The 21757-nt window shown below is 51.7% G+C and overlaps 5 protein-coding genes across 8 annotated transcripts in view; 3 read left to right on the forward strand and 2 right to left on the reverse strand.

The window, feature by feature from the left end:
• Nucleotides 1–1627, forward strand: part of RANBP10 (RAN binding protein 10) — an 84750-nt gene extending 83123 nt beyond the window's left edge. The window contains exon 12 of the mRNA XM_036441459.2: nt 1505–1627. Coding sequence (XP_036297352.1) covers nt 1505–1569 — 65 coding nt within the window. The 3' untranslated portion in view covers nt 1570–1627. The remainder of the gene's footprint in view (nt 1–1504) is intronic.
• GFOD2 (glucose-fructose oxidoreductase domain containing 2) lies at nt 1592–10461 on the forward strand. The gene is made up of 2 exons (XM_036441473.2): nt 1592–1850; nt 8904–10461. The coding sequence occupies exons 1-2, from the start codon at nt 1592–1594 to the stop codon at nt 9800–9802; spliced, it is 1158 nt and encodes a 385-aa protein (XP_036297366.1). The 3' UTR covers nt 9803–10461.
• A 3567-nt stretch (nt 10462–14028) lies between these two features.
• CUNH16orf86 (chromosome unknown C16orf86 homolog) lies at nt 14029–15932 on the reverse strand. 3 transcript variants are annotated; one of them, XM_036441475.2, is made up of 4 exons: nt 15712–15932; nt 15273–15502; nt 14757–14974; nt 14034–14639 (listed from the first exon to the last, which is right to left on the reverse strand). In XM_036441475.2, the coding sequence occupies exons 1-4, from the start codon at nt 15814–15816 to the stop codon at nt 14230–14232; spliced, it is 963 nt and encodes a 320-aa protein (XP_036297368.1). In that variant the 5' UTR covers nt 15817–15932; the 3' UTR covers nt 14034–14229. The 3 variants fall into 3 exon arrangements, with proteins under 3 accessions (XP_036297367.1, XP_045438731.1, XP_036297368.1); XM_036441474.2 differs by having other exon boundaries at nt 14029–14974; XM_045582775.1 differs by having other exon boundaries at nt 14029–14974; nt 15649–15838.
• A 93-nt stretch (nt 15933–16025) lies between these two features.
• ENKD1 (enkurin domain containing 1) lies at nt 16026–19399 on the forward strand. Of its 2 annotated transcripts, XM_036441477.2 has the most exons (8): nt 16026–16093; nt 16271–16370; nt 16467–16661; nt 17237–17409; nt 18324–18455; nt 18554–18717; nt 18810–18946; nt 19028–19399. In XM_036441477.2, exons 2-8 carry the CDS (start codon nt 16286–16288, stop codon nt 19186–19188), a joined length of 1047 nt encoding a protein of 348 aa, XP_036297370.1. In that variant the 5' UTR covers nt 16026–16093; nt 16271–16285; the 3' UTR covers nt 19189–19399. The 2 variants fall into 2 exon arrangements, with proteins under 2 accessions (XP_036297370.1, XP_045438733.1); XM_045582777.1 differs by lacking the exons at nt 16026–16093; nt 16467–16661 and having other exon boundaries at nt 16134–16370.
• A 176-nt stretch (nt 19400–19575) lies between these two features.
• PARD6A (par-6 family cell polarity regulator alpha) lies at nt 19576–21410 on the reverse strand. The gene is made up of 3 exons (XM_036441478.2): nt 21273–21410; nt 20661–20883; nt 19576–20437 (listed from the first exon to the last, which is right to left on the reverse strand). The coding sequence occupies exons 1-3, from the start codon at nt 21333–21335 to the stop codon at nt 19686–19688; spliced, it is 1038 nt and encodes a 345-aa protein (XP_036297371.1). The 5' UTR covers nt 21336–21410; the 3' UTR covers nt 19576–19685.
• Between the last annotated feature and the right edge of the window lie 347 nt (nt 21411–21757).

Consider the following 21757-nt stretch of genomic DNA (forward strand, 5'->3'; position numbering starts at 1 on the left):
AACATCAATCAGCTGCCTCCTACACACCCCCTACTGGGGATGTGCCCACAACCAAGGTTCATGCCCTTGACTGGAATCGAACCTGGGACTTCAGTCTGAGGGCTGATGCTCTATCCACTGAGCCACACCGGTTAGGGCCATTCTTTTCTTTTTTTTAAATGTATTTTTATTGATTCCAGAGAGGAAGGGAGAGGGAGAGATAGAAACATCAGTGATGAGAGAGAATCATTGATTGGCTGTCTCCTGCACACCCCCTACTGGGGATCAAGCCCGCAAGCTGAGCATATGATGCCCTTGAACAGAATCAAATCTTGGACCCTCCAGTCCTCAAGTCAATGCTCTATCCACTGATCTAAACTGGTTAGGGCTCCTATGAACATTCTTCTATGAGTTTTTGTGAGATGATATTGTATTAATGTGATCTGAAAGAATCTCAGTAAACAACTGTTCCCCACTAGGTATTTAATTCTCTCGGAAAGAAAAACACACACTTATCATCAGTTACTCTGAAACCATTGTTGTCATTTGGAGTAACTGTACCCCCAACTTTTAACTGGTTTATAGTTAATAATTTCATACAGGATTCTTCTTACTGGATTATCTAAGTATGTTTTTTAAAACTGATCTCTCTTGGAAATAATCCTTGAAAGTGACTGCACAAATCTAGTCTTATCTTGAGATTTGTGGGTCATGCAGGGACTTGTAAGTCATTCTGAGTCCAATGGGAAGTTACTGAAAGGTTTAAAAAGGAAGGGAGTGATATGATTCCATTTGCATTTTAGAAAGATCTCATTGCAGTAGGAGGAATGGATAAAGGAATGGAAATGATGAAAGCCAGAGAGATTAAGTAGAAGGTTGATGTAGTCATTCAGGTGACTGGTGCCGGGGGCTAGACTAGCATAGAGGCAGAAAGGATGGCAAAGAAGGCGTAGATTTAAGAGATAACAAACTAGGATCAACCAGACTTGATAAGGAGTTGCCTGTATTTATAAGTAATCATTATAAAATTCAGGTGTATTCTGGTCCTTCTGTCATGTGTAATATGTTTATAGATACATTATAGATATTGTATATTTTCATGTATATATCTTATATTTATGTCTCTTATGCTTTAAAAACACACACAAAATTGATGTCATACCGCACATATTGTTTTGTTTTTCCACTTTTTAAGGAATACATGGTGATGTCTTTCAGGTTAGTGAGGGCCTGTAAAACACATTACTGCCCTGGCCAGTATTCCCCAATGGTTAGAGCATTGTCCCATGTACACAGGAAATTAAGTAACAGAATAGGGATTTGAACCCAGCTTTACTTATTTTCCCCTCTTCCAGGAGATGGATTTTGCTATTATCCTTTAGTTTCCCTGGGAGAAGCTTATGCAGCTTTTCATTTTAGAGAAGTGTTTCATTTGTGCTTTTGAGAACTTTTTCTTCCGAATAAGCCAGAGAGCCTCAACTGAGTGTGCCCTTTACTAACAGCCAGTGTACTCCTGCTGTTCCAGGAGCCATGTTTGACCAGGACCGTGAGATGGTCGTCTTCATGTTGGAGGCTCTCGTGAGGAGATGAGTTGGTGAACAGAGAACCCAGCATGAAGATGCTCCCAGGAGTGGGCGTGTTTGGGACTGGCAGCTCCGCCCGGGTCCTGGTCCCGCTGCTGAGGGCAGAGGGGTTCACTGTGGAGGCGCTGTGGGGGAAGACTGAGGAGGAGGCGAAGCAGCTTGCAGAGGAGATGAACATCACCTTCTACACCAGCCAGACGGACGATGTCTTACTGCACCAAGACGTGGACCTGGTGTGCATCAACATCCCCCCTCCACTCACCCGGCAGATATCTGTGAAGGCTCTAGGTACGGACGGGCAGACGGGCAGACGGTGCCTCCCTCTGGGCGACCCTTTCTGGGCTTGAGTCCGCAGGCGCTAGTGCTCTGGGGCAGAGCTCTGATGCCTGGGGAAGACAGCCTTCCCCACCTCCCGTAAGCAAATCCCTGAGAAAAAATTAAGCAAATGCCTCAAGAGTTGGCTTGTCACAGGGACGAGAGAGGATTAAACTTCAGGCAATGTAAAAAGTTTCTATGAAGGCATAGTTCAAAGACCTGGGCACCGGGAAATTGACAGATTTGTTCTTCCATTTCTGTGCCACGCATCACCGCAGAAAAGGAGAGGAGGGTGTGTGGCAAGGCTGCCCTCCCATGTTTTGTTAGGCCTCGACTAGTTGCGCACACACCCTTCCTGCCAGACTTGGCAGTCTTGTATGCCAGAGGGCAGGAAGGCGCTCTGCAGCACGGGCTTCCCCGACAGGACCATGGGGACAGCCTGCTCACAACTCTGCTCCCTCGGGAAGCAGTTGGCTCAGCAACCTCCTGCCCCTGGCTGGGCGTAGCTTGCTGAGCCATTTTCCTACAGTTCCTGTTAGGCTTCTCTTTCCTGTCAACTAGAAAAATTCTCTTTGTTTTATATAAGCCAGAGTCTAATTTAATAGGAAAACAAATCAGTAAACATTCATCCAGCGGTTTTTCAAATATATATATATATATATATATATGTGTGTATATATATATATATATTTATTTTTTATATTTTATTTTATTTTTTATTTTTTTTAAATTTCAGAGAGGAAGGGAGAGGGAAAGAGAGATAGAAACATCAATGATGAGAGTCATTAATTGGCTGCCTCCTGCATGCACCACACGTGATCAAGCCCGCAACCCAGGTATGTGTCCTGACCAGGAATTGAACCTTGAACTCCTGGTTCATAGGTCGATTGCCAACCACTGAGCCACGCTGGCCAGGCTATACACAACTTTTTAAATGCCTTCTGTGTGCCAGGCACTGTCCTGATATTCTGAACATTCAAAGTGGGGTTGGATCAGAGAGCTCTCCTTAACTTCAAATTTCACAGTCCAATTGAAGAGCCTAGAAATAATGCAAATTACAAGGTAAATGAGAAAAGACTTAAGTAATAATTCAGATAGCATATAATTAATTGGCAGAATAATTATTATAATTTGATAGTAACCAAGTGTTTCTCGAATGCAGTCGAAGGTCCCTGTGTCTTGGCTGACCACCATACCTGGCCACCATGTTTTTTGTTTTTTCCTTGTTCTCAGGTTAGAGGGTGATTGTTTTATTTTTTTATTTTTTTATTTTATTTTATTTTATTTTATTTTATTTTATTTTTATTTTTATTTTTATTTTATTTTATTTATTTTTTATAAGTTTTTATTGTTCATATTATTACAAATGTTCCTTCCCCCCCCCCACCATTGCTCTCCTCCACCAGGTTCCCACCCCACCCTCTGCCCTTTCCCCTCTCCCCATTGTCCTCATCCATATGTGCACAGTTTATGTTCAGTCTCTTCCCACGCCCCCCTCTCCCCTTTTCCCCAAGAATTGTCAGTTCACTCCCCTTCCATACCTCTGATTCTATTATATTCAACAGTTAATATTGTTCATCAGATTTTTTTAATTTCCTTGGTTTTTAGATTCACTTGTTGATAGTTACGTATTTGTTGTTCATAATTTTTATCTTTGTTTACTTTATCTTCTGAAAGAACCCCCTTCAGCAATTCATGTAAATCTGGTTTGGCGGTGATGAACTCCTTTAGCTTTTTTTTATTAGTGAAGCTCTTTATCTGGCCTTCGATTCTGAGTGATAGCTTTGCTGGATAGATTATCTTTGGCTGTAGGTTCTTGCTATTCATCACCTTGAATATTTCTTGCCATTCCCTTCTGGCCTGCATGGTTTCTGTTGAGAAGTCAGCTGACAATCGTATAGGTGCTCCTTTATAGATTACTACCTTCTTTGCTCTTGCTTCTTTTAATATTCTCTCTTTGTCTTTTGCTCTTGGAATTTTAATAATGATGTGTCTCGGTGTGGTCCTCTTTGGATTCCTTTTGTTTGGAGTTCTATGCGCTTCCTGGACTTGTAAGTCTAATTCTTTCCCCAGGTGGGGGAAGTTTTCTGTCACTATTTCTTTCAGTATGTTTTCGATATCTTGCCCTCTCTCATCTTCTGGGACCCCAATAATTCTGATGTTGGTTCGCTTGAAGTTGTCCCAGAGGTTTCTTACATTATCTTCAATTTTCTGGATTCTCTTGCCTTCTAGCTTCTGTGGAGGAGTGTCTTCTGGCTCTTTATGTTCCAAATCTTTGACTTGATTCTTGTGATCTTCCCTTCTGTTTTTAGGACTCTGTAAAATATTTTTTATTTCAGACAATGTATTCTTTATGTCTTGTTGATCCCTTATTAATTCTAGTTGATCTCTTTTCATATCCTCATAGGCCTTATCCATCTTTTCTAGGAAATTCTTGAAAAACCTTATAAGCGTAGATTTGAACTCTATATCCAGACGCTTTTTGTCCTCCATTTCTTTCGTTTGTGATCTATTTTGTTGTCGCATTTCGCAGTTACAGATGGGACGGGGTTTCAGGGTGGAGCCTGCAGCTTTGGCTTCCGTCAGCCCCGCCCTATGCGGGTCTTTCAGAGCTCACTGCCGGCGCCTCTGAGAGAAAGGTGCCCTCGATTTTCGCCTGCTGCCAAACAGTCTATGCTCTCCCACAATGAGCCCGGTATTGGGGTTCAGTTCAGTTGGAAGTGGAGTTGGAGGTGGCGTTCAGAGCAGTCTGGAGCCCCAGTCTCCTTCCCGTCAGGGCAAGCCCGCGGCACAGCCGAATGTCCCTTCTCTGCGCGCAGTGTGCGCACCGCTGGGACCTCCTTTCGCCACTTCCCCGGGGTTCCACCTTACAGCCCGGCTCCCTATGGCTGAGCCTGAGTCCCCGGGGTCTGGCTTAAAACTGGGGATCAGAGCAGTCGGGGGCCCAGCACAGTCGGAGCTTTATCTCCTTTCCGCTAGGGAACGCCCGCCAGGCACTCGGCCTTCCTCCTCTCCGGCTCTGTCCTCTCTGCGCACTGCGTCTCCGCGTCTCCGTACCTTGGCTTTTCCAGCTCCTCCGCACCTCCTTCTGGTTTTCTCCTTGCTTCTCACTGTAGAATTTCCAGTCAGTCAACCTTCCTGTAGTTCTGGGCAATGTCCGTTTTATATTTTAGTTGTATTTTATTGAAATTGTTGTGTGCGGCTGCGGCTAGGTGTTCACCTGGGCGCAGCCATCTTGGATCTCACAAAGCAGTTAGAGGGTGATTGTTACTTTTGACAGGTAGGGAAGAATAAATGTTCATTGAATGAGCAAAAACATGCACCTATCTAGTCGTTGATTTGAGGCATGTAAATTTTGATCAAAAGTTACAGGTGGCTGGCTTTCTTTTCCAAAGATCGCGCTCGCATGTGCGCGCGCGCTCGCTCGCTCTCTCTCTCTCTCTCTCTCTCTCTCTCTCAGGATGTGTAACTTTGGAGCTGTTCATTGGCTCTAATTCTTAGGAAGGCAGATAATGAATGGCTCCCAGATTGAGTTTAAAAGTAGACCTAAGCCAGCACTTTAACAGAGAGCTGTTTCAAGGGATATCGAGCTACCATGGCCGCTTGACGTTTTGCCATCCTGTGTGGCATGAATGCAGGTTGTTAAGGCCAGGTATGTCCAGAGGCAGAGTTCTAGAGGCTTCTTGAATTTTAGGGTCCCCACAGAAACCATTACCAGGCTCTGTAGGAAGAAAGGCAAATTCCAGGATTCTTTGGCCACAAAGCTGCTATTTTCATGTTCCTGGTATGGGAAAATGCTGACTTTGGGCCATTTAATATAAACAGGAATGTGCAGGAAGTACAGGAATGATCGGAAACTTCTAGAATCTTGTGTCCCAGCCCGTGGTGAAGCAGAGTCATTAGCCTTCTCTCCATGTCTCTGTTGTCAGGAAGAGTGTGAATGAATGTCCTTGGTGGTGCATGATCCCAAGAGCTGGAGGGCCTGGGAGAGCCCATGTCCTTCAGGCACTACCCACTCAGGCCCCAAAGGAATCCCTGAGATTGTTGTGAAAACAAATGCTTTCCCCACCCCACCCCTTTTTTTTTTAGTGAGAATTCTGACTTCACTTAAACATATATGGAAGAGGCAGAAGAACTCCTCTAGTTTTCCCAAAGGACAGTGGTTATATGAACTGCTATATGCAGAACACCAAACTGACCTTGACCTCAGACCCCATTTCTGGTCCTATTTCTGTCTCTCTCAATCTCTGTGGGCCACTGTGAATTGAGAGTAAAATAAGGGCATCATTCAGCCTTTCCAGCATGATATATGACTTCCTGCAAATGCTGACCAAGTAAGACACTGGCATCACATTACAAGGGAAAATCAGATTTCCTATACAGTGTATTTAAAGGTCCTCAGAGCCAATATCCCAAAAGATCCGCACTGCCATTCCACCTGACTGTGTGCCCCCATGTATGAATATATATTGTTCCTGTTCTTAGGGGAAATGCTTTCAGTTTTTGCCCATTGAATATGATGTTGGCTTTAGGTTTGTCACATATGGCCTTTATCTAATAGAGATATGCTCCCTCTATTCCCACTTTGCTGAGAGTTTTTATGAAAAATTGGTGTTGGGCCCTAGCTGGTTTGGCTCAGAGGATAGGGCATCAGCCTGTGGACTGGAGAATCCCGGGTTTGATTCTGGTCAAGGACACATGTCCAGGTTGTAGGCTTGGTCCCCAATAGGGGGCAGGTAGAAGGCAGCCAGACAGATGATTCTCTCTCATTATTGTTGTTTCTATCTCTCCCCCTCCCTTCCTCTCTGAAATCAATTAATTAATTAATAAAATTGGTGTTGGATTTGATCATGTGATTTTTCTCTTTCAGTTTGTTTATGTGATGTATCACCTTTATTGATTTGCGACTTCTTACTAAGTCTCAATGCTGTGGGCAGAATTGCATTTTCCTCTGCTTATTAGATAATTACATTTTTACCTGACTTTTGCCTGACTTCTAAGGCCATAAAGACTGTTTCTTGCCCTCATTTTTATTAGTTTTTCCTGAAATTAATTTGTGGACTGATCCTTCATTGGTATTCTTTTCATATCACAACTCTTTCTGTGGCATCTTATTTTCTGCTTTTGTTTTACCTTTTTTCTTTTCCTTTTTTCATTTCTTCTACAAATTTTATCCTTAACTCTTTCCCATGAATTCCTTAAAGGAGAGGGTGGGATCCTGACATGTTTCATTTCTCAGTTCAGAAAACTATATTTTATTTATTTTTTTTAAATATATTTTATTGATTTTGTACAGAGAGGAAAGGAGAGAGATAGAGCGTTAGAAACATCGATGAGAGAGCGTCATCGATCAGCTGCCTCTTGCACACCCCCTACTGGGGATATGCCCGCAACCAAGGTACATGCCCTTGACCGGAATCGAACCCGGGTCCCTTCAGTCCCCAAGCCGACGCTCTATCCATTGAGCCAAACTGGTCTCGGCCAGAAAACTATATTTTAATGTGCAAAGTGCCCTAACATTTTTGCCACAGTTGATTGTTTTCTTAAAACTGTCACTAAAAGGTAAATTCCTGTGCCCAGTTCTTGGCACTTGATATGCTTCATTAGAAAAACACTGAGTTTGCCAACTCTCCCCACGGGCTCTTGAGGTAACAAGAGATCATTCCTCAAGCAGCCTGACCCAGATAATTTAATCCCAAGAACACCAGTCCCTGAGATACCTTCCCTGAGCCTCAGGTCCAGTCAGATCCCTGCTATATGCTTTCATATTACCATTTATATCATTCATGGCATTTATCACAGGTGCAGTTCTACGTGTATTTATATGATTATTTGATCAATGACTGTCTCTCTACTAAATTGTAAGTTGTCTGAAGGTAGAGACTATGCCCGATGTTGTATCCTCCGAGTTTGATGCAAGGCCTAGCGCACTGGATGAATGAAAACATTCACAGATCCTACCCATGTGAGCCCAGTCTGCTGGTGTGGCGCATGGGTTGTGGAGGGGCTGTGAGCAAGAGTAACTCAGTCCAGTGCTTTCAAAGTTCCTTCTCTAGTAGCAGTCCCTTTTATGTTCTAAAATACAGAGATAGTCCCTGGATTTTATAAAAACACAAAAGTGTTGTTTTTCCTGGGCTGCTTCTCTACCCTGCTGTGTGAAGTCATTGATCTAGTCCCACACCTCTAGACAGGACACAGGTGGTGTGGCCCCAGAGCTGTGAACCGGTGCGTTACTAGAGAACGAAATGCTGGTCAGGCAGCTTCTCTGGGCCTGTGGTGCTCAAGGGCACTTCACTCCTGACTATTTAATTCTGGGTATATGAGCTGAAGAGGCTTGCAGCATGACACTTGTTCACCCCACAGGAGATCCGAGCTAATAGGCACTCAACATCCATGCTTTCCCCATTCCCAGGAGACAGAAAGCAGCTTTCGGCTTCACTAATCCTTTGACTTGCTAGCAGGAAAGCTAGATAAACTTAAGTAAGCAAGTCTTTTGAGGCCACCCAAGTCTTCCTAAAGGTAAGACCCCATGTAGCTGGCCTGCAGGAGCTTATTTAACTCAAAATGGCCTTTAGCCCTAGCGGATTTGGCTCAGTGGATAGAGCATCAGCCTGCAGACTAAAGGGTCCCAGGTTCAATTCCGGCCAAGGTCACATGCCTGGGTTGCAGGCTCGATCCCCAGTAAGGGGCGTGCAGGAGGCAGCTAATCAGGGATTTTCTCTCATCATTGATATTTCTATCTCCCTCCCTTCCTCTCTGGGGGATATAATTTTTTTTTTTAATGGCCTTTAGCTCCTACACTGATAATACTTCCCTTTTTCCAGCTCATAACTCTCTCTCCAGTCCCAGACACTGGGTACCATTTTCATCCAAACTGAAGTCTTTCCTCTTGTCCGAGGCCATCACCTGGTCTCATAAGAAGCTTTCCTGAGTCCGTCTGCCTTCGAGAAATCATCCTCCCTCCCCGCCCCGCCCCCAGTGCAAACCCCTTGGAACTTAGAGATTCCTATTGTGTGTTATTCTCAGGTATTGGGAAGAATGTGGTCTGTGAGAAGGCAGCCACCTCGGTGGATGCCTTCCGGATGGTGACAGCCTCTCGCTACTACCCGCAGCTGATGAGCCTGGTGGGGAACGTGCTGCGCTTCCTGCCGGCCTTTGTGCGCATGAAGCAGCTGATTGCCGAGCACTACGTGGGCGCGGTGATGATCTGCGATGCCCGCGTCTACTCGGGCAGCCTGCTCAGCCCCAACTACGGCTGGATCTGCGACGAGCTCATGGGCGGTGGAGGCCTGCACACCATGGGCACCTACATCGTGGACCTGCTGACCCACCTGACCGGCCAGAGAGCCGAGAAGGTCCACGGGCTCCTCAAGACCTTTGTGAGGCAGAACGCGGCCATCCGTGGCATCCGGCACGTCACCAGCGACGACTTCTGTTTCTTCCAGATGCTCATGGGCGGGGGCGTGTGCAGCACAGTGACACTCAACTTCAACATGCCGGGTGCCTTTGTGCACGAGGTCATGGTGGTGGGCTCTGCAGGACGCCTTGTTGCCCGGGGGGCTGACCTCTACGGGCAGAAGAACTCTGCCACCCAGGAGGAGCTGCTGCTGCGGGACTCACTGGCTGTGGGCGCGGGGCTGCCTGAGCAGGGGCCCCAGGACGTCCCGCTGCTCTACCTGAAGGGCATGGTCTACATGGTGCAGGCCCTGCGGGAGTCCTTCCAGGGGCAGGGGGACCGCCGCACGTGGGACCACACCCCGGTCTCCATGGCCGCCTCCTTTGAGGACGGGCTGTACATGCAGAGTGTGGTGGACGCCATCAAGAGGTCCAGCCGATCGGGGGAATGGGAGGCCGTGGAGGTGCTGACGGAGGAACCCGATGCCAACCAGAACCTGTGTGAGGCGCTCCAGCGGAACAACCTGTGAGCCTGCACACGGGCTCCCTGCCATGGGGCACAGGGGCCAAGGAGGGGCCAGGAGCAAGATGGAAGGGCTTGGCTGTAGCATAGACAGTGTCATTCATGTAACAGGTCAGCATGGGTGGGGTCCAGGTGAAGCCCACGGTGGCCCCAGTAAGACGCCCCTCCAGCACTTCCTCACTGCCCAGAGCTGAGGGCGGTGATGTTCCTGTTGCCACAGCCTGGGGGGCTAGCAGTGTGCAAGAGGCAGAGCTGCTGCCAGGTCTCTGTAGCTAGTGCTGGTGAGCAAGGCGAGCAAAAGCTTGACTTGGGGGCTTCTTTAGCATATCTGTGGTCCCAGTTTGGCTGATTCCTCCGTCCTGAGGAAAATGACAAAAAGCCTTGTTTCCATGCCCTTCTCGGGAGTGTTCTCCAGAGAAACAGAACATTGCATCTCAGGAGTGAGGACAGCAAGGCTCCCTCAGGGATTCATCCGCACCTCCCCTCTCCCTCAGGACTAGGCCCTTCCAGATTCCAGGCTGCCCCTTCCCTGGTGGACAGGAGGGGGTATTCATCAGGAGAGCTCTCGGGGGCTGTTGATTAGAGCAGAGGGCCCTTGATTTGGCAGAGAGAAGACAAGGGAGAACCCTGGAACATCTGATAAACATCAATAAATCAAACTGACACGATGGCACCTGGTTGTTGGCTGTTTGGTAGGTGAGGTTTCTTTAGTAATGAAAGGCCTGTTTATTGCAGTAGAGGGTTTATATTTTCATCTTTTCTGGCAACTCCACAGCAGTTCTGACCTTCAGATCCATCCCTGTCTGGTGGGCCACACAGGCTCCTGCCACCACCTGCCCTCATCTCCCAGCTTCTTCCCTCGCCCCCACATCCCAGGAGCCCTCCGAAGAAAAGCCTTTCCTCAGAAAACAGGGCTCAGGACTTCCTGGTGGGGAGCCGTGGGGCCTTCCTGGGCTGCAGGTCCAGAGGGATTCTGTTCTTAAAACCGTGAGGCTGGCTCCAGGGGAGCCCTGGGGGAGGCGAGGGGAGGAATGGCCCCAAGCGGGCCGGACAGGGTGAGCCTGAGGAGGAAGGCTCCACACACTCCCCCATGAAGTGAGTATGGTCAAACACTGGCCAGCCAGCCAGCCAGACACCAGACATGCATTTATTAACCGTTCTACACAGGGACAGCCTGTTAGCCATGCCAGTCAGTGGTGAGAGTGGGGGAGAGGGACATGTGGTTTGTCCCCTCTGCCAGCTGCCAGGATTATGCCTGGATCAAACTTTCTCTTCTCTAACCATCCCTGCCCTGCCCCGGGCTCCTTGCCAGGAGAAAGAGGGAGGGTGAGCTCCATCTTCCTCTTGGCACCCCTTACAAAAGTCATCCGGCCTGTTTCCTATATTGCCCTGGTTTTATACCTTGTTTCTGTGAGTTGAAATAACAATGGCTAGTATTGAGTATGCTTTTGTTTGTTTTTGTTAATCCTTACCCTAGGATAGTTTTTCCATTGCTTATCAGAGAGAGAGAGAGAGAGAGAGAGAGAGGAGAGAGAGAAAAATATTGATATGCGAGACATTGATGGCCAGGGATCAAACCTGTGTCCCTTCAGCACACAGGGTTGATGCTCTAACCACTTAACAACACTGGCCAGGACTGGAAGATGATTTTTGCAGGCTGGGCACCCTAGCATAGACAATTTATGCATATTATTTAATATCCAAATCACTCCATAAGGTGCCAATATTAATATTGTCATATTCAGATCAGAAAACTGAGGCAGAGAAGAGCCAAGTTACTTACCTCCTGTAAGTTATAAGTGACGGAGCCAGGAGCCTGTTCAGGGTCATTTGACGATGCAGTCTGACCCTGAACTACTCTTTCCTCAGCACTTGTGGCTCCTCAGCCTCCCAGTGCCCTTTAACTATAGCATTTCCTGGGGGTTGGCCCCTCCTCTCTTAGATCCCCATCCAGATTACTGCCCCCTCCCTGCAGCAAGAATCTCAGGCTGGCCTGACCGAGGAGGAGGACTGCAGAGAGAGGCTCTGTCCCCCTCCCCCACACTTCCTCCCAGGGACCACCCGCTCAGCTCCAGGTCAGTCCCCGTGTTACTAGGATGTTGAGATCCATCCTAACTTTGGGAATTGACCGAGAACGCACATGCATCTATTCTTTTTGACTCAGATGCTCCTACTTAAGAAAGGGTCACATTGCTGACTCACTTAGGTTTTGTGGCACTGTTAGGTTTTATAGGGCTCAGCAGCAAACCCCTTCTTTACAAAGATGTATTCCCAGAAGCCCCTGGGCAGACTGCAGGGGCTGAGTGCAGAGCTGCTTTGATAAAGATCTCAGATCCTTTGTTGGCACTCCCCAAGTCCATGGCCATCCCTTAAACTTCTTTTACTGTCATATCTCTTGGGTTGGCCCCAGGAAGGAAATGAACCTTGAAGTAGCTAGATGCCTGTGGTCCGGCAAGGAAGTGTTTCTGGGTCCCCAGGGTTAACGCCTGCAGCTGGTTCCAGGCTTGTGTTGCACTGCCCCCTCCTGGAGGAAGGCAGCATCACCTCCCAGAACCTGTGTCCCAAACTCGGGGGATCTTTGAGTCAAAGTAAAAGGGTTTCCCAAGCCATTGAAAGTGCAGTCAACTTTTCCCTCTCTGTTACAGCAACCAGAAGAGAACTTCCAAAATACCGGTTGCTTATTTTCCAACCCCCAGCCAAATCTAGGCCTCAGACCAGACAATGACCGCAGTCTCCTTGCCTCAGTGTCCCCAGTCTCGCCCTTTCTCGTTCTGTCCTTCACACAGCTGCCCTCAGGACCTCTCCAAAATGTCAGGCCAAGATCCTTCCTTGCCTACATCCCTCATCACTCTCAGACTCACCAACCTGGCCTCCTGATGGCCATGCTCTGCTTTAGCCGAGCCAAGTGGCCCTCCTGCATGCAGCTGGCATCTTCCGTACCAGCAAGGCTTCATCCCTGGCCACCCACCTCTCCAGGAACCAGCAGGAGGGCTGCCTCTTCACTATTCCCCAGGCACAGTGACAGCACCCCCACTGCCTGGGTCCCAGTCTTTGTCCTCAGCTCTTTCATAACATGTGTCTGCTTGCATCGTGCTGCTGCTGCATTTCTCCCTCGGAGTGAGCTTCTAGGAGTAGTGGTGATGTTCCTTTCTGTGTAACGTGACCAGATGTCCCGCTTTTGGCGGGACAGTCCCGACTTTTAACAACCTGTCCCGTGCCCCGCAGCGTTTTAAAACAGTCCCGATTTTTGGAAAGAACACTGCGGGACATGGGACAAATTGTTAAAAATTGGGACGTCTGGTCACCTTATTTCTGTGGCTACTGTCACCCACCCTGCCTAGACAAGCCCGTCAGGCAACAGACCTCAAGAAATGTATTAATAGGTTGTTTTATTCTATGGTTACTGAGTATTTCCTACCTCTCCTGTTGAAAGAGACGGAGCTTCCTTATCAGTGTTGGTCCATACCTCTAGCCCTGGAGACCACACGGGAAAGCAGATGCTTGGCCTTCTTGAGTCAGGCCTTAGCCAGAGAGCCACAGGGTCCTCAGATCTGCAGGGCTCAGTGAGTAAAGGGTATGAGACCATATCCTTGAGGCCCAGGATGTGGTCTCATAGGCGGCCATTTCTCTCCAGGCTTCAACCATAACATGAGGAGGTCAAGCTTAGTTACCTTGAAGGCCTCTCTTCCTCTGAAAAATCCCAGAGAGCCTATGCTCATCCCTAGGGAAAGTACTCATTCCGTGTGGTCCCTGTGGACAGTGTTTCCTGGGGTAGTCAAATCATTATCCCGGGAAAAGTATAGGTACCTTTTAAACATATATATATATATATATGTGTGTGTGTGTGTGTGTGTGTGTATATGTATGTATATGTATGTATGTATGTATATGTGTATCTATAATAATAAAATATGCTAATTAGACCGGACAACCTTCCGAATGGAGCCAGAGCTTCAAGGGAAGCCCGGGAAGTTGCTGTAGATTGTGGGCTCGGTTGTGAAGCACCTGCTTTCGTGACCTGACAGTCCCTTTCCTTTCTCTGCCCCCTGTTTCTCATCACCTCCCTCCCCATCCTCACTATATCCTGTCTGATCTTCAGGTTTATTTGAGGGGCCCTTTAAATGCACAGAACCAGGTCCCACCCCTGCAGATTGATTCAGTTAGACCTGAGGTAGTGCCCAGGAGTCTATACTTTTGAGGCTTCAAACCCTGCACTGGGGAGTCCTCCACCCTTTCCATGCATGCTCTCCCTCTTCAGCCATCTCAGTTGGGGAGTCAAAGTCTGAGAAAAAGGAAAAGCATTTATTTTCAGCAAGTCCAAGGTCCCAAGTTGGGGCAGGACAGAATTCCCCCTTTCACGCGAGGGCTGAAACCCCACAGGCTGTGGTCTGGTCCCGGCTTGGGAACAGAGGAGCAACCCCTGGTTTGGGACAGTCACTTGTACTGAGGAGAGAGTGGGGGTACAAGTGGGGCAGCACAGACACTTAGCATCTTGCTGATGTCCACCTGCGTTGACTTATCCATCTCCGTCTTGAGGAGGCCACTGACCCCCAAGCTGGGCAAACCCCCGGGCTCCTCTCCGGCCTCCTCTCCAGGGGGAACCAGAGCATGGGTGGGAGACACGAACACACTGGGGCAAGGCAGCGTGAGGCCTGCGTCCAGCTCACCTGCCACCGGCAGCAAGGCTGGCAGTTGTTCCACACATGCCTCCTTGGGGGCCAGGGTTGGGTCCGACTCAGGTTCCACCTCGGCCTCAGCCTCCCTATCCACTTCCGCTGCCTCGTTCAGCTCAGGGTTGCAATAGTTGATGTACTGGTACAGGGGCCGTAAGCGTTGGGCCTTTCCTGCAAGGACCCGGGGCAGAGCAGGGACTGGAGCACCAAGCTGTGCCATGTCAGGAGGCCAGCAGGCAGGAGGGGAGTGGGGTGGGGGGAAGAAAAGGGCTGGGGACTGCCACTCACGCTCTAGCCCCAAGGACTCCGAGGGTGCAGACACTGTGCTGGCCACAGCTGGGAGCACTGGGGGTCCCAGACTCTTGCGTTTCTTGGCTTTCTTGTGCTGTTTGGCAGACGGTGAAGGCTCGCTCTGGCTACCCTCCAGGTCCTCCCTCTGCAGCGGCAGCCCCTGGGGCAGCTCAGCTTCAGCCCTAGGATGGGCTTGGTGACTAGGCCCTGGGAGGCTGGGGGACAGGAGGCTTGAGGAAGGAAGAGCCCTGCAGGCCCACCACCTCAGGCCCAGGTTCTTGTCCCTTTCCTGGTCAACGAGGCCCAAACTGGATAAGGGCTGAGAGCTCATGTGAGTTCAGTCCTGTACAAGGCCTCGAGACTCCCTCTCTTATTAGGGACAGAGGGGTGAGAAGCAGTGGTGGCGGCAGGAGTGCAGGAATTTGGAATCCTACTGGGGTGTTATATCCCCCACCCCGCCCTGCCAACCCTAATGTCAACCCTATTGTCTTTTCCCTCTGAAAGCCCCCTCACTTGACTGGCTTCCTCTTGGGACCATGACTGGACCTCACAACAGAGGCCATGGGCCTGGGGCCTCGCTCCTCCAGTGCCTCCGCCTCTGGCTTGAGCCGCTCTTCCTCCAGCTTGAGTCGTTCCTCCTGGAGCTCCGGCTCTGAGACTGGTCCTGTTGGACGCTTGTCTTCACCCTGGGTCCCACAGGCCTCGTGAGCTGACACCGGGCCCTGGTTTCCCATTACTGGACACTAGAGGTGACACATAGGTAGCTGGTCACCACAGCCAGACAAGGGTACAGGGGTCAGTCATTAGACACCAAATGCGGATCAAGGGCATCAGCCCAAGCCCCTGTCTGCCTGTGAGGCCTGTCCTGCCAGTGAGGGGGTCCACGTACAGAGTTTGGCCTCCTAGAGAGCGCCGAGGCCCCCAGTAAAGGCTAGGCAGCCCTGATGTTCACCTCAGAGCTCTGAACGTGGCCTCTGGGTGCCTCCGAGAGCTGTGCAGGCCCCTCCGCCGTCCCCTCGTGGGCTCCCGGTCGCCTCTCTGTCCCTGCTGAGGCCATAGCTGCGCGGAGTCAGCACATCTGCTGGGAGTTGGGAGTGAAGGCGAAGACGGGGCCTTTTCACTGCTGTACCCGGAAGACTAGCTCGGAGGTGAGGGTCGGGGTGGGAAAAGGGACCGGCAGGCGATCGATCAACTCAACCCTGACCTGGAACTACAAACCCCAGAAGACTTTGCGCCAGGGGCATTGGCCCCTGACCTGAGAAGCGGAAACTATTGTTGCTTAGCAACAGCAAAACCCGTCGGGTTTCCGCGGCGGGCTGCACAAACCTGCTCTGGTGAGCCCCCCGCCTGGGTGTCGAGGGGAAGAGACGGGGAAGAGACGGGAACGGATGAGGGAAGTGGGCTGGGTGCGCAGGCCGGACGGGGTCCCGTCCAGGGAATGGGCTCGGGGCTGAGGGAGGAGGTGAGGACCCCAGAGACGCAGCCTGGCAGGCCTCCGTGCACCGTTACAGGGCTACGACGGCGGCATGTGCGAGGGCCCGTCCCGCATTTCGGGGCCCATCCCCCCAGACCCTACGCTCTGCCCTGACTACTACCGGCGGCCCGCCTCCGGTGAGTTGGGGGGTGACGCGGCCCAGGAAGGCCCGAGCTAGGCTCGGGTCCAGCTCCGCCACTGAACCCTGCACTCCGCCCTGTCGGACCCCTCAGCCCAAGGGCGCCTTGAGGGAAACGCGCTGAAGTTGGACCTGCTCACCTCGGACCCGGACCCGGACGCCACCCCACCCCGCGGCCCCCGCATCCGTCCTGAAGCCAAAGAGATCCTGGAGCGTGGCCGAGGCGGCGTGGGGGGCATGCTGCTGCAACTTGGGGATATTTCCCTAGGCCCACGGGCCTTTCCCAAGAGTAAGTTCTGGGCAGACAGAACGGGCAGCGAGGCAAATCTGAGATTAAGCCTGAGTTCAAAAACGGATGCTTCTCCTGCCCTGACCCGAGTTCAGGCTTTGCCTCTCTGAGAGTCGGGTTTCCCCTAAAAGGAGGGAGAGATGCACTACCTTTTCCTTCTCACAGAAGCGGACTGAATGAGGTAGTTTCCAGGAAATGCTAATTCAGCTTCATGAATCCACGCATCAATGAAATGTTTGTTGTTTAGTGCCTTCTGTTGGCCAGGCCCAGTAGGTGCTATGAAAACAGGTTGAAGACAGACATGGGCCATTAGTAAGTCAAAGTGGGAGACACTAAACAAGTAAGGTGAATATTATACAATATATATAAGATAATTAATGGTATGCTTCACAATAAAAATGTAGAAAACTCTCAGGGATAGAGGATAAATTACCACGTGAGAAAGGAAATAAGATGGGGAGGTGGAGTACCTGTAGAGGGTCTAACTTAGAGCGGTCAGACCTGTGTGTGCATTGATATGAGTTGGATTTCATGGGCTGTATGTAGGGCAGAGCCTGGTAACGCCTTTTTCCCAGGGAAGGACCCTAAAGACCATGAGAAGGAGAACCTGAAGAGGATCAAGGAGATCCAGAGGCGCTTCCGGGAGCAGGAGCGCAGCCGGGAGCAGGGCCAGCCCAGACCCCTGAAGGCTCTTTGGCGCTCGCCCAAGTATGACAAAGTTGAGTCCCGAGTCAAGGCCCAGCTGCAGGTAACTGCCTCAGAAAGCCAGAAGTATTGTCATCTTATTTGCCAGGAGTCTCTCATGCCCTGATCTGAGTTAGGGGAGGGAGGAAAATCACAGGACTGAGGTAACAGGAGTCAGAGAGAGCTGGTTCTGTTGCAGGGGATTCTCAGAAGTGGTGATGGCTGGGTGGTCCTGAGGGGCAAGTAGGAATTAGGCAAGGGGAGAATGGAAGAGAACATTCTGTATAGATGAAACTTCACAGATAGAAGTCCTAAGATTAGAGGGAGTGTGGGCAGTGGATGCTGTGTACCATTTCCTGTGAGGGCATAAGGCTAAGAAATCAGCCGGACCCATATAAAGAGCCACACAATCCACTTTTCAGCCTTTATTTCTACGGGCAGTGGAAAGGTCAGGGACGGGTACGGTGGTGAGATTCTGTTTTGCGTAGATGGTGACACCATCTCTCTATCAAGGGTAAGACCAGGATTGAGAGAAAAGACAATAAGGTTATATGGGGATGTGCTGAAGCTGGAGCATTTGTGAAACACCCAGGGGGTGGGAGGGTGTCCAGGAAGCAGATGGAGAATCAGGCCTGGATCTCAGGAGTGAGACCTAGAGGTTATTGAGGATCAGGCTGAGGACGATGAGACCAGGGAAATGACCCTGCATTTGTGGGCTTGGGAGCCAGCTGTCAGTGACCTTGGTGGGGACATATCCAGGAAACTTGGAAGCTAGGAAGGAGAGAAAAGGATGGTAGCTGGAGCCAGGACTGAGGTAGGAGGGTGGTTTGTTGTTAAGGATGTGAGAGACACCCATGTTTAAACGCTGATGAGAAGTGTTTTTAAGAGGGAGGAGACCCATAGGGCAGAGGATAGAGGCTCGGTTTTGAGACCTTGACCACAGCCTGACGGATCCCTTTTCTGTGCCCTGCCCTCCAGGAGCCTGGCCCTGCCTCTGCCTCTGGGACAGAGACTGTGCACTTCCTGCGGGCACACTCTCGCTGCGGTCCTGGGCTCCCACCACCCCGTGCCCCCAGTCCCCAGCTAACCCCACCAGATCCCAATGCCAAGGTGAGAGTATGTGTGGGATAGAAGGTGGGACAGGATCCTGGGAGTTTCAGGGGAACAACTCAGTGCGGTCTGCCCATCACGCTTGCCGTGTCCTGCAGGAGCCAGGCCTAGGTGTGGACTTCATTAGCCACAATGCCCGCACAGCCAAGAGGGCCCCCAGGCGGCATTCCCGCTCGCTGCAGGTCCTGGCACAGGTGCTGGAACAGCAACGGCAAGCCCAGGAGCACTACAACACCACACAGAAGGGCCACGTGCCCCATTAGTAGGTCCCAACACCCAGGGTGAGGGATGCCAGTGGCAGGTGGGAGCCTCCATCTGCCCAGGGATTATCAACCTGAATCTATGCATCCACAGCTTGTTGGAGCGTAGGGATTTGTGGCGTCGGGAGGCCGAGGCCCGCCAACATAGCCAGCCGGACCCTGCCATGCCCCCTGGCCACACTCGCATGCCTGAGAACCAGCGTCTGGAGACACTGAGCAATCTGCTCCAGAGTGAGTATGTGGACGGGATGAGGAGCCCACTGAGAACCTTGCGCTCCTGCCTAACACTAACTGTTCCTGGCCCCCCTGTAGGCCAGAGCCAGCTGCTGCGTGAGCTGGTGCTGCTGCCTGCTGGGGCAGACTCCCTGAGGGCCCAGGGCCACCGTGCTGAGCTGGACCGGAAGCTGGTACAGGTAGAGGAAGCCATCAAGATCTTCTCCCGCCCCAAGGTCTTCGTGAAGATGGATGCTTGAGCCCTTTTACAGGGGTAGTGACGGGTCCTAGCTGAGGATCACTGCATGGTTGCAATGGACAGGGTCAGGCCCCATCATCAAGTCTAAAGACAGAAGCAGAGGTGGGGAGGAGTATCCCCAGAGCACTTTTCCTAGCCACTGGTGGCCGCAGAAGGGCCATCCTGGCCCAGCCTCTTTACCCCTTTGTCAAAATTAAACTTTGTACACAGTGGGGTTTGTTTCCATAAGAGCTTTTCTTACCCTATAAATTCTAACTGTGGTGGCCCTCCTGCTGCCCAAATGCAGGAAGGTCTCTCTGCTGCCCTTATCACTCCTGCCTCACGTCCAGGGCAGAAGGGAAGACGAATCAGGGAGGAGGCTGGGGCTGGGATACAGAAGGACCATCTCTGCATTTGTAAAAAAAACCTTTAATGTTCCCCATACTGAGAGGGCCTTATGAACAAGCTAAAATCCCACCAAGAAATCCCCTGGAGTGGCAAAGACTGCTTCTTTATGTGTCAGAGGCTGAAGCCACTACCATCTCCTCGCATGCTCCTCCCCCAGCCAGAGCTGGCTTGCTCCCGATCGTCCAGGGATGGCAGAGAGCTGCGGGCACTTGGAAGTAGGTGGCCTGGGTGCAGGTCCCAGCATGGAGAACCCCGAGACAGCCCATTGGGACAGGGAGGCTGGCGGTTCTCAATGACCAGATCGCTGCTGTCCTCATCACTGTCGGGCTCAGTAGGCCCAGGCCCAGCGGAGGGAGCCCCTGTCAGTCGCCCAGATGCCCCACGCACCACATTATTGCGCTGATTGGCTGGCTTGACAGTGACGATGAGGTTGTGGCTGTTGGCGACCATCATATCTGTCACTTGGTCCAAGGTCTTCCCAGCCACCTCAATGCCATTGACTTCGAGGATCTCATCACTGACAGCCAGCAGCCCTGTACTCTCAGCCAGGCCCCCTCGGACCAGGCGAGAGATGAAGATGCCTGGGACACGTTCCAGGCCCTGGGGAGCTACACGGACGCTCACGCCATCGCGGATGTAGAAGCCGAGCGGGCGGTCAGAACCGTGCTTGTGCAGCCGCACCCGCCGGTGCGTCTCAGGCAGGAGGTCCACGTCTATGACGGAGGAAACCTGGCGGAAATCTTGGGGCAGGCTGATTAGGAGGGGCGGCCGGGAGCGCAGAGGTGCCACTGGCCGAAGGAGGAGCCCCTTCTTACGCCGCTGCAGAGAGTTGGAGGCAAAGGCCAGGACGCTGGAGTCAGCTTCTGGAGAGGGAGACACTGAGATCAGAGACCCCGTTCCCCCTTTCCCATCAGGCCCAGGCAGGGGAAGGGGACACTATAACTACTTCCTACCACCTGGAGGTCAGCCCAAGGACAGGGATTGCTGAGGGTGAAGCCTGAGCACCCTGGTCATGAACTTAATCCCTGTAGACCTCCCCTGTCACCCTACCCACAGAGGCTGCCCTCTGTACCCCATTCTCCTCACCCCGCTTCTGCACTAGCAGGCGCAGCGGCGGGGGCCCACTGGTCAGGGCCCGGTGCAGGCTGTCGTCGTTGGTGAGAGGCAGTAGATCGCCGTGAGCATCTGTATAGCCAAGCAGCACATCCAGCCCCGGGATCTGATGCACCGCACGCAGGAACCTCGAAAACTCTTGGAAGCCGCTCACAGAAGCGCGGGGCAGCGCGAAGCGGCGGAACTCGGCATCAAACTAGAGGCAGGGAGTGGGGGGAGAGAAGGGGTCAGGACGGACCCTGCGTCCTTTCTCACCACAGGTCGAGGAGAGGCAGGGACGAGAAAGCGGACTGCCGCTGCAACAGCTGCAGCCTTGTGCCCAGACCTCCGCTCCAGCACAAGGGACGCCGCTGTCCAAGGTCTTCTCCCCGCCCTCCAGGTAACGCAGGCCACACACGGACTCGAGAGGCCGGCAGGGAAAGGAAGAAGGATGGGCGCGGGAAAGCGAGAAGAAAAGCCAGAGGATGGGATGGGGAGGATAGTGGAGAGGAAAAGGTACGTGGGACCGAGGAGCTAGGGAGGGGAGAATGAGGAATTGGAAGCACCTAGTGCCGGAGCCGGAGCTGGGACTGGAGGGGCCCTTACTTTGCTCTTCACCTCCACGATGCTGTCCGGACTGCGCGCCGGGGTCCTCTGCGGCCTGGCCATGGCGGGGCCGGGCGGGCCCGGGACCCTGCGCCAGGCGGCCCCGCAGGTGCACAGCCCGGCCGCCCGGCCGGCCCGCGCCGCCCCGCCCCTGGCGGTAGCACTCGCCCCGCCCTCCCATTCAGCCCGTGACGTCAAGGGGCCAGCTACGCAGCGTGGAACGCGGAGTCCACGTTTCCTGGGCAACGGCGGTGGGGCTAGAGACGTCTTCGTGTGCGCTTACGTCATGACGCTACTGTTCGTCCGGCTTTCAGGACCCTGAGGAGCGGCGGGGGCGGTGCTCGGCCACTCCGAGGGGAGAGTGACGCCTATTGAGTGCTAGCTGTCATATTTCCACAGGCCTTACACGGCTGCTAATGTTGTAGATGAGAAACTGAGCTAATATTTACTGAGTCCTTCGGGGTCACACGGGCGTTGAAGTGGTT

This window comes from Pipistrellus kuhlii, unplaced genomic scaffold, assembly GCF_014108245.1.
Source record: "Pipistrellus kuhlii isolate mPipKuh1 unplaced genomic scaffold, mPipKuh1.p scaffold_m20_p_17, whole genome shotgun sequence".
Classification (NCBI taxonomy): Eukaryota; Metazoa; Chordata; class Mammalia; order Chiroptera; family Vespertilionidae; genus Pipistrellus; species Pipistrellus kuhlii.